This window comes from Camelina sativa, chromosome 16 (assembly GCF_000633955.1).
Source record: "Camelina sativa cultivar DH55 chromosome 16, Cs, whole genome shotgun sequence".
NCBI classification, from domain to species: Eukaryota; Viridiplantae; Streptophyta; class Magnoliopsida; order Brassicales; family Brassicaceae; genus Camelina; species Camelina sativa.
The window spans coordinates 22,294,592-22,305,767 of record NC_025700.1 but is presented as its reverse complement, the minus strand read 5'-3'; the positions used below and the strand labels follow the sequence as shown (position 1 = coordinate 22,305,767).

The 11,176-nt window shown below is 37.5% G+C and overlaps 5 protein-coding genes across 5 annotated transcripts in view; 4 read left to right on the top strand and 1 right to left on the bottom strand.

Annotated features, from left to right (window-relative positions):
• Positions 1 to 632, top strand: part of LOC104751841 (ras-related protein RABG2-like) — a 2,010-nt gene extending 1,378 nt beyond the window's left edge. Inside the window, exons 6-7 of the mRNA XM_010473887.2 lie at positions 3 to 154; positions 241 to 632. Coding sequence (XP_010472189.1) covers positions 3 to 154; positions 241 to 313 — 225 coding nt within the window. The 3' untranslated portion in view covers positions 314 to 632. The remainder of the gene's footprint in view (positions 1 to 2; positions 155 to 240) is intronic.
• On the bottom strand, positions 713 to 1,960 carry LOC104751840 (uncharacterized protein At4g04775-like). Its single transcript, XM_010473885.2, has 2 exons — positions 1,484 to 1,960; positions 713 to 1,383 (listed from the first exon to the last, which is right to left on the bottom strand). The coding sequence occupies exons 1-2, from the start codon at positions 1,655 to 1,657 to the stop codon at positions 1,084 to 1,086; spliced, it is 474 nt and encodes a 157-aa protein (XP_010472187.1). The 5' UTR covers positions 1,658 to 1,960; the 3' UTR covers positions 713 to 1,083.
• Positions 4,704 to 7,129, top strand: LOC104751839 (probable ATP synthase 24 kDa subunit, mitochondrial). The gene is made up of 7 exons (XM_010473884.2): positions 4,704 to 4,854; positions 5,260 to 5,353; positions 5,656 to 5,800; positions 5,961 to 6,071; positions 6,355 to 6,501; positions 6,616 to 6,738; positions 6,831 to 7,129. Exons 1-7 carry the CDS (start codon positions 4,816 to 4,818, stop codon positions 6,892 to 6,894), a joined length of 723 nt encoding a protein of 240 aa, XP_010472186.1. The 5' UTR covers positions 4,704 to 4,815; the 3' UTR covers positions 6,895 to 7,129.
• On the top strand, positions 7,306 to 9,088 carry LOC104751838. Its single transcript, XM_010473883.1, has 2 exons — positions 7,306 to 7,639; positions 7,738 to 9,088. The coding sequence occupies exons 1-2, from the start codon at positions 7,334 to 7,336 to the stop codon at positions 9,013 to 9,015; spliced, it is 1,584 nt and encodes a 527-aa protein (XP_010472185.1). The 5' UTR covers positions 7,306 to 7,333; the 3' UTR covers positions 9,016 to 9,088.
• On the top strand, positions 10,359 to 10,625 carry LOC104751836. The gene has a single exon (XM_010473882.2). It carries the CDS (start codon positions 10,359 to 10,361, stop codon positions 10,593 to 10,595), a length of 237 nt encoding a protein of 78 aa, XP_010472184.1. The 3' UTR covers positions 10,596 to 10,625.

Here is an 11,176-nt window from a genome sequence, read left to right as displayed (position 1 = left end):
AGGTTTCAAATAAGAGAGCCATCGAATGGTGTAGCTCAAAGGGTAACATACCGTACCATGAAACCTCTGCGAAGGAAGATACCAATGTCGATGAAGCTTTTTTGGGTGTTGCACACATTGCTCTCTCCAATGAGCATAAACAGACCAATGACATGTTAGTTACTATAACAGTTTTGATTCATAGTATATAGCTCAAGGTTTCATGTTTGATTTTTTTTGTTTTGTTTTTTGAATTTGCAGATATCCTAGAGGTGTATATGACTCTGTTACGGATATTATTGATCCAGATCAGTCCAGGAATTGTGCTTGCTGATTCATATATAACACATCTGATCAATAATATCGAGTCCCCAGCACTTTTCTTATCAGCCTTTGTTTTTGGTAACATTTTTTTTAATTGCTTAAATATCAATGATAGAGGTTTATTAACGGAAAATAAAAACAATTGGTATATGCTACGTTCTGAGTGTTTTGATTGATGTAAAGCATTAATTAATTTATATTGAATTTCTGTAAAACTTTTGTATTTTTTTTTTGGTTTCAATGTTAAGTAATTTCTGTAAAACGTGTTGTTGATACAACTCATACAATCACTGGGTCACTTGATTTTGTTCTACCTATTTTCCATTTGATTGTGATTTTTTTTTTCTTTAACGCTATATATATGTTTGCCTGTTTAATGCAAACAAANAGGAGAAGTTGTTCAGGGTGGTGGAGGACTATCTCAAGGTGGTGGAGGACTTTCACAAGCCTGAATATTGAAGATTATGGTAGTAGGGGTCTGTTTTTTGGTTTAAGAGACTAGTTGGATCTGTATTTTGGTCGAATAGACTAGTAGGGTTATGTTTTTGGTCTGTGATCATGTTGAGAACATGATTTCAAAACGTTATCATTCTGCTTGTTTTCAGAACATGTGTTCATCATGTTCTGCCTTTTATGAAATGTGGAATGTCTTATCTTATTAAATGCAATAGCAACACCAACAGGAGTTCACACTCAACACCAAAACAAACAAGAGCATAAAGCAGAGCATACAACCGAACAACAATAGATTACAACCGAACAATAGTTTACAATAGCTCATCATACAAGCTTAAACAGAGCAAACAAGATCATAAAACCGAAAACACATACAATTATACTCTTATTCATCCTACATTGCAATTCAGCTTTTGCTTCCAACAAAACTTCTTCAACCCTCTCACAAAGCTCTTTTTCGAACTCCATTTGCATCTTCTCAAATTTCAGCTTCTGTTCTTGCAATGTCTCTATTGTACGCTCTTTCATCTCTTCTTTTACTCTCTCAAATTGAACACCCAATGTTGCTACCTCGTCCAACAATGCCTCATCGACCCACTTAAAGATGTGGTTATCGTTCACAAGCTAACATTATATCATAGAATACAATGAAAATTGATGAGAAGGATTAGGCTCGGATTTGGATTAGGTCGATGTCTACATCAAACAAAGCATAACATAGTACCTTCTTTGCTGCTGCTTCTCGACATCGAAAGTATCTCCGAGAAGGATTAGGCTCGGATTTGGAATTCTTTGCCACGATGTGTTCCCCACACCAGCATCTCTTAGGCACGCCAACGACGAATCCTCTTTGTCGAACATTTGATGAACCACTCGAACCTCCAGAAACGGTACTCATGGTTGCAAAGATCGATTTAAGAATTTTATGCTTTTAGGGTTTGAGGATTTGGGGATTTTAATGGAGTTATAGATGTGTTATAGATGTATCGTCTCGGGTCGGATTATTAACATCAGTCAGGTTTTATTTTTGGTTTTCTATTTGGTATGAACGGTATCGTATCGGTTCACTCTTTAAACCGATAACATCCCGATATATGGGTATATAGATTGAGAAGAATTTCATGAGAGCCATCTGGGACGGGGGTAAAGATCGGGCTCCATCTGGTACGATATCATAGTTCTCATGGGGAACCAGGACGTTTTCCCAACAAATTTTTAGTCTAGTCTTTCCACATCCACGCGCGCAACAACTTTTTTCAATGCTCTTTTTTATAAGCTCAACTTTTTGTATTTCTCCTTAATGTCCTATTTTTGGCTCAACGAATTGTCAGTTTTGTATTAAATGAAAACAAAAAAAAAACACTCTTCTTCTTTTGTGCAAACATTATGTTTGAAATATAATCTTTAAACCAAAATACAACAACCAAACTTTGCTCTTTCATTTTTAGTTGCAACTCATTTTCAAATATGTAATTATGTTAAGCATTATGTAAATTTCCAACTCAAAAATTAAATGACAATTGGTGTTCATTTCAGTAGGAGATTCATATCATGTAATTTTCAAGATGATCAGTTTCCAGTTTATTTCGAGTCTAAACTTTAATATTGGCACAACATATATTACTCTTGTCCACCGACAATTAATTTCAAGGAAGTTGGTTGTCGGAGAATGTTGTTGTTGCAAAATTTTAGGTAAGCATTAATAGGTTAGAATGTTAGATAGTCGTTGGGCCGGGAAACAAACTTAACTCAAATTACTTCCTTGATGGAGCTTGATTCCTATTATCAAGTTCTTGATACATGGATCAATTCTTAAAGAAATACCATGGTCCATGGTCATGACGGCTTTTGTAGTATAAAAAAAAGAAAAAGAAAAATAAAAATAAAAGAGTTTGTCTTTCCAATGGGCAATGGTATTGTGATGCGTATAATAAGAAAACAATATGACTAGACGGAAAGCCAAATATTCCAAAGAAGTAGCCCGGAAAGCCGAAAGGGATAGTCGAGTTTGTACCAAGTATGGAAGCAATCACGTGCCCAAATTGACATATGAAAAGCTTCGAAAGGTGGTTCAAGGAGTAAGATTGTTTCTTTCGGACTGAATTGGAGATCTTCGGGAGGGATATGTAGTTGGAAACTTGGACACACTTATTTGAAACCTGCATAAGTACATATAATATTAATAGTACTATATATGGAAAGTAAATAATGATTTGGTAAATCATGAAAACGACAAAGTAAATGAATTAAAATGGTTGAGCGAATGGCTAGTGATATATTGCATCATTGCATGATCATGGATATAAAGAGGATGATATAAGTGATGGGCTTGGCCGCTTGGGGTTGGGAGTTGAAGTTCGTGGTGAGTCCGAAATGTCTTAATTTTGTTAACAACGTACCCAATGTCTGAGTTGTGTCAAAATATGGGTTAGAAGTTAGAACTTAGAGTCAGAGCGGTCGCTAAGTTTTCTAAGACCAGTAGACCACAATAAAAAAAAAAAAATGTACGCTGAATTTTTTATTTTAATTTAAAGTTTTGTTTAAAGAAAAACAAAAACAAAAAAATTATACATCCTCGCTATTCAAACGGGGGTAAATTGCTCGTAACTAACTATGATTATACCACTAGACTAAATAAACAATAATTAAAAAAAAGCCAAATTTTGCTTATAATATATAGGACCACAAGCTGATGTTTTATTGATTTGGCCTATGGGAAGGCTCTGGTTAAAGCCTTAGACTCCTAGAGGGCTAGACGACCAGAATATGTCTAATCATGGGTTCAATAATAATGATTACTAGAGAAAAAAAAATCCTTCTCCATAAAGAAGGGTTCGGATTTATAGAAAATATGTGCAGGTTCTGTAGTCAGATCAAGATTTAATTCAAATGGAAATGTGACACTTGAGTATTATCACATTTTTGTTATAGTTCGGCAGCTAGTTGGTAAACGAATATGAAAGTAAGTGCTTTAACAAAAATAGAATCATACGTAAGAATAATAACAATTGTTTACAAGGATGATATAATTGGTTGCATACTACTGTACTAATCAACTTTATGTTTCTATCCTTTCTAAAACTATGAGTTACTTGAGTAGATCGTATTTGTTTGTAACATAGTAACATGTGTGAAAGAACTAGATGATGTCCAATTCCTAAACACGAGACCTTACCTTTTTTAGGATTACCTTTGGTTCATTAGAGGACCATTTTAGGAGTAAACAGGATAGGCATTTGTCGTATATTTAAAGTTAAATTTTAAATATTTCTTAAAATAAAAGAACCCAATTTTAGGAAAAAATAATTTTATCAAGAGGTCTTACATTTTATTTTATTTTTAGTTTTGCCGAAGACCCTCCCCATACATTATAAAATATGTCTCTAGAGAGTGAGTTAATTTGGGGTAATAAAAAAAAATCTGAGTCTATTTGTATAGGTCATTGACCATTCTTATTTTGGATGTGAATAGTTGCAGCGGACAAATTCGTCGATAGATTAGACTACTATCTATTTACCATTTATCAAGCATAGTCTAAAAAACTGAAACAAAACCGCAGCAAGCCAACTGCATATCGTTTTTGCATACAAATAGAGTTGATCTGCATCAGTTTGTTGTCCGCCTTAAAAATAGAACGGTCCAGACAGATTTGGCCGTTTTGACCGCAGTTACCATTCAGACCCTTTATGTGTATATTCTATTTTTCTTTTACAACATCATATTAAAATATTTTTCTTGTTTTATTATTTTGAAAACAAATTAGCTATACAACTTTTTTTATAAGTATTATTACTACAAAAACTCAACAAAACTGAATTCAAATAATATATTTGTGAAGTGTTTGTAAATAATAATAAGACTACAACAATTCAGATATCCGGAATAAATCTGAGCCGTTGATGGTAATCAACGCTACAGAATGAAGCTGGACTCCGTAAAAGAGCGAGCGACTGGACTAGTTGTTACTTTCTTCTGCTCCGTCTCAGATAGGGATCTCAAAACACACCTCAAACCCTAATTTCGTCAACTCTTCACAGATTCGATTCGATCGAGCAAATGGCGTACGCTTCTCGCTTCCTCTCCAGATCTAAGCAGGTATTCATACTTTCTCCCTCGATTCTTCTCTTCTATCATCCAAATCCAAATGCGAACATCTGCTTATCTTTTCTTTTTGATTCTCCCTTCTTCGGTTTTTGTTTGATTTCTTCTGGGTTCTATACGCGTCTTCGATGCGATTATGTGATTTGTGTGAGATTATGGATTTTACGGTATCGATATCACCGAATCACATCTTATGGTGTCCCATTTCAATGTCATTGTCGAAACTTTTGTTATCTTCTAGAGTACAATCTCGCTCGATCGGAGAGTTTGTTTAATCGAATGATTAAGTTCCCAATAACGATGAGATGATTTGCAATTGCGAGAAGTCTGGTCATTTTGCAGCATCAGAATATCCTATTCCATTGATTAGCTGCAACTTATCTAACTCTCATTATGCAGCTACAGGGAAGTCTGGTCATTTTCCAGCAGCAGCATGCTATTCCAGTCAGAGCCTTTGCCAAGGAAGCTGCTCGTCCAACATTTAAAGGAGATGGTATTGTGATAAAACTGATATCTTTTGAGTTTAGCATCTCGAGATGAAATTGTGTAGAAAAACTATATTGGTCAATGTAATATAATCTTGTGAAACCCAGGCCGTGATTGGTAGGACTGTTGTTCTGCTTAGTTGTCTTGTGAAGAAGTTGATTTATCTCTTCCCTTCTCTGTTGAATTTATATGTATCTAGTTTTTATGATGGGTTATTTTCAATGTGTTACTGAAATTTGTAGTATGTGTTTAGAGTGGACAAGCACTTCTGTGTACTATTATTGACTCGAGTTTTACACTTTTTGACAGAGATGTTGAAGGGTGTCTTCTTTGATATCAAGAACAAATTCCAGGCTGCAGTTGATATTCTCCGAAAGGAAAAGATCACCCTTGCTCCAGAGGACCCAGCTGCGGTAAAACAGTACGCAAATGTTATGAAGACCATCAGGCAAAAGTAAGCCTCTTGCTGCTCCTTTCTTGGATGTTTGTTATTTAGCTTGGATGTATGTTGATGGGATTTTCCTGGTTTTACCTCTCTTATTTCGCTGAAGCGAATTTCACATATGTTTCAACCTTGTTAATTTGGTTCCTTTTCCTGTGTTTTTGGTATGCAGGGCAGACATGTTCTCAGAATCCCAACGCATTAAACATGACATTGATACCGAGACTCAAGATATTCCAGATGCTCGCGCATACTTGTTGAAGTTGCAGGACATCCGCACCAGGTTGGTGTTAGACTTCGAATTTGTTTCAGTCATTCTTTTGGTTGGTTTGCCCTCACCCGTAAAGTTGCACTTCTTGTGTTAATCAAAGTAATTCTATTATATTGGAAGAACAGAAGTATGATCCTCTAATATCTTCAATGTGATTGTTCAGCAAATTACTTTAAAATTGCGTCATCGTAACTATCTTCCTGTTTCCCTCTTTGTCCTGCTATTGTTTGCAACGTAATGAAAATTGCTAATAACAGTCTTTGAGTTATTCTTCTGCTTGTAATATATCTTGCAGGAGGGGGCTTACTGATGAGCTTGGTGCTGAGGCCATGATGTTCGAGGCTTTGGAGAAAGTCGAAAAGGACATAAAGAAGCCTCTCCTGAGAAGCGACAAGAAAGGAATGGATCTTTTGGTTGCAGAGTTTGAGAAAGGCAACAAAAAGTATGTAAACATTCGTCAACGACCCATACAAAACAAGAACAAATCTCAAGGCTCATTGTATTGATTTGCATATTATAACTAATGTGCATGTTTGCATCTCATTGATCTGAACAGGCTTGGGATTAGGAAAGAAGACCTTCCTAAATACGAGGAAAATTTGGAGATCAGCATGGCCAAAGCACAGTTGGATGAGCTGAAGAGTGATGCTGTTGAAGCTATGGAATCTCAGAAAAAGAAGTAAGTTTTCCTATTTGTTTCTCATTTATCAAATCTTTTTGATCTCAATCTATGTCATCATAACATGATGTGGGATTTGTGGAAATATTCAGGGAGGAATTCAAGGATGAGGAAATGCCCGATGTGAAGTCTTTGGACATCCGTAACTTCATCTAAGGTTTGAACCTGAGAAACATTTGATTTGTTGTAAGAAAAGGCAGAAGAAGATGTTTGCCTAGAAAGAGAAGATATCGTTCCCCTTACTGCTTCTGTTTTTGGTTTGGCAAAATTAATAAGGTCACACCATGGATTTGAATACCAAATACCTGTGGTTATATTTACGCTTTGAGATTTTTAGACACAAACGTGGTTTCATGTTTTTGATAATGGTGATAAATGATACTTTTTGAGAGATGCTTAAATAAAACAAAGTTTTATGACAAACCGAATCAAAAGTGTAATTTTGCTTAAACCAAGATTGGGATTTCTCTACTACTTTCTAAAATCTGGTTGAAGGAACACAAATTTTCAAACCAATCATAAGTAAACACGTGGCTTGTTTATGTATAATTAATAAAAGGGTGAGAGAGAGAGAGACCGTTAGTGTGTATTCGCCATGGCGATTTCTCTCCGAGCAACTTCTTTTCCCCGGACGAGAGAGTCTTCTCCTTTCCTCAACCGGTTTGTCACTCGTCGAGCTGCGTTCTTTAAAGTTAATTTCTTCCGGAAGTCTCATCCTTTGGGTTTAGATGACGCACCAGTGGGTTCCCGTTCGAAAACCATTGTTCGTTCGGTTTTGGAGACGGAGAAGAGTACGAAGACAGAGAAGTCTGAGCCTCCGGTGAAATTGATTGCTCTCGTCGGTAAAGGAGCAGTGAGCCCACTCAAATCCACCTCTTGGGAAGAAGTTATGCTCCACACTGTAAGTAATTTGTCTTCTTCTCTCCCTCGCTTAACAATTTGTGGTCAATTTGGTATAATTTTGATTACAATCTTTTTTTTTTTATCTTTCATTAATAGGCAAGAAGACTGAAATGGGTTGATGAAGGATATGAAATGCTTGTCTTTGATGATGAAATCTTGAGTTCAAATGATCAGAGAGCTTTGACTCTGAAACAGGAACTGAATCAGACTGATATCTTGGTTTTAGTTGCTGTTACTAACTCGGAATCTGTGAATTGGGTTAAGGAAAACTCTAAAAGCATAAACAACATGATTTGCTTTGAGTCTTCTTCAGATTTGATGAACAGGCTTGGAGGGACTGATATTGGAAGCGTTAACAATAAAGATAAAGAAGCAACAGAGGTAGTGAAGACGGTGGGAGATGCTTGGGAACGTCGTAACTCTGATGATATAAGATTCTGTCTGCTTGTCATCATCAACGCTTACATAAGACCAGTTCCTGTGTTGCAAAACTTGAGGTCTAAAGGGTTCTCGACGCTTACTTGTATGGTTAAAAACTGTGGACCTCAGATTTTGAACTGTCTTTTGGATCCGAATTGTCGGAAAGCGCTGCAGTGTTTGAACCAATGTAGTCCTGTGGATCAGGTGTGTAGCTACAGATGTATTGCTTCTTACGAGAGTCCATACTTTGAAGCTTTCTCTCTTTGTGTGCTACAGAAACACAATTGTCTCGAATTGGATGCAAAAATCCCTGATAAGCCTTATGTGCCTCCCATGAAGAGTTTCCGAGGGAAGGAGTTATGTCATGAGACCGCAGAAGACTTGTTTGTTGGATGGTTAGGGGAATTGGATTGGAGCTGGCGTGTCGTGGCTGGACAAAACCCGGCTTATGATCAGTTTCCATGTCAGTACCAGCTTTTCTACAGAGGGAAAGGGAAGTTGTCGTTTTGGTATGAGCCCGTGTTTCAGGTGAGGACACTTGAAGAGAAGCTAGTGTGGAGAAGGAGGAGATACTCGGTGAAGAGAGGAAAGGTCCCTGCAACATTTCGTTTCAGCGTTTTGGACAATGGTGTGGTGTCAAATGAGTTTTGGACTATAGTGGATGTGTGTGATGATCTAAGTTGGGGGCTGTTCCATTACAATGGAGCAGCTCGTGTAGCGGGACAGTCTTACACAGGGGCTGTGCTCGTGACACCGGATGGTTCGTACCCGGCAGAGAAAGAAAAAGAGAGATTGCAGTCAGCATTGGAGAAATGTGGGATTAAGGAGTGGGAACTCTTTTCTGTTGATAACTGTTCTTGTGAAAATGCGCCATTGGGGATTCCACAAGGTTCTAGACTACATTCAGAAATCAGCATCACTAAGGAACCAGACTCGCAAGAAAAATTGAACTAATTTTGCACTGTTTTTCTTGTAAATTCATGTGTCCTTAAGAATATCATCGAATCCAATATTGAGTTATGACGAAGATAGTAAGAAATCCGTGTTAAAAAAAATGCAAACGTTTTCGCAAAGTAGTAAACTGTATAAACAACTTAGAGAAAAACAGTGGTACAGGCACACCAGCATCAAACTTGGCAGTTGGCACTCTGACAAAAGTAAACACAAATCAAATAAAAAGACATAACCTCTTCAGATAAGGAAAGAGCCTTACTTAGTAGTTCATAGAGAGAGGGGTGCAGTCAAAACTAAAACGAATACCGTTTGTTTTCGGTCATCTTCTGTTGGAACAAAGATAAAAATTAAATGAGAAGAAGTTGATTTTCATAATTAACTTGAGAATAAACAGATGTTGCGTTACCAAACTAAGACTCACCTCCTATGTTTTAACCGCCTCAAGAGATCACGCTCAATGTACATAAGATAGATGTCTCCTAATTGATCCTCTTCTGTTGCAGCTTCACGGTCATCCTGTATGACACGGAAGAAAACATTAATTTTGAAAGTTGAAAATAAAACGGAAAGAAAAAGACACGGAAGAAAACAAGATGACTAATTAAATTTTACCGTGGACATTATGCATTTGAGGTGAAACACGCCCCTGCAGTGTTTGCATGAATAGTGCACATTGGAGTAGTTATCTCCTGATTTTCTCCTAATCCCAATACTTTCCCCACAAAGGACGCATGAATCATCCCCGGAAATACGACGATGTTCTTCCACGAGAGTATGCTGATGTTTTTGGCCCTTCACATGTGATGGAAACCCAATACATTCTGCATGGACGTTGCTCTGTATTACTCAAACCAGTAATGGGCCTGCTATAGTTGAGCTCAACAAGGGAAGAGAAGTGGGCCTTACGACCAAACCAGAGCCCACTAAGTCTGTCCCACAAACTCTGCATCAAGACAGAGGATCTCTGCAGAACTGTGACGCAAATACTGCTCCTCAAATCAAGCTGAACAACACGGTCAAGCCTGCTCCCCTAATCAAGCTGAACAACCGTTATGATTGTCTCCTATCGCAAGATGCCTTCAGCAACTAGTCATATGTGTTTTATGACAACTCATCAATTATGCTTTATGCTTTCTGTCTATATAAAACGAGTGTAAATGTAATCCTTCTTCCTCAAGTTGAATAAAGGTTTTTACCATTATCTTCTTCATCAAGCTTTTCTCAAGATCTTCAAAGATCTTTCACAAGGTAGGTCTAAACTTCTGAACGACTGCCACGTCTTGGCCAGGTAGCTTGAGGGTATAATTTAGTTATGGTGTGGAAAAAAGGGGAAAATGGTAACAATGTCGGGAGCACAAGGAGCAGAGCCTATGGGGTCAAGAACGGCGACAACGTATGAGTCGGTGGAAGGAGGACAGAACAAGACGAAGCTTGATATAAAGTCGAAGGAAGACGAAGGTGGGATTCTAGTTGACAAGCTTCATGAAAAGGTCTCTGATGCTGCTGGTCTTGGCGGACCTGTCTTTGGTGCTGGTAAAGATGGCAAGAAGCAGGATCTTGGTGTTACCGGTACCGGCTAGATCTCCGTAAAATATGTGCATATGCGGTCCCTTCTAGTAATGTAATGGTAAGACATGTTTCAAGTAAAAACTAATCAATAAAAGTCTTTTTGGGAAAACTAATCAGGTCACGACGCTTGAAGAGAAGTTGGTGTGGAGAAGGACGAGATAATCGGTTAAGAGAGGAAAGGTCCCTGCAACCTTTTTGTAGCGTTTCAGACAATGGTGTGGTGTCAAATGAGTTTTGAACTATAGTGGATGTGTGCGATGATCTAAGTTGGGTACTGTTCCATTACAATGAAGCAGGTCGAGTAGCGGGACAGTCTTACACTAAAGTCTTGGCCACGTCATATTTTTCCTCACGTTTGTGTCTCATCAGGTACCAGACTCGGAAGACAAATTCAACTAATTTTGCACTGTTTTTCTTTTAAACTCATGTGCCTTTAAGAATATCATCGAATCCAATATTGAGATATGACGAAGATTGTAAGAAATTGGTGTTAAAAATGCAAACGTTTTCGCAAAGTAGTAAACTGTAAAAACAACTTAGAGTAAAAAAGTGGTCAGGCACACCAGCATCAAACTTGGCAGTTGGCACTCTA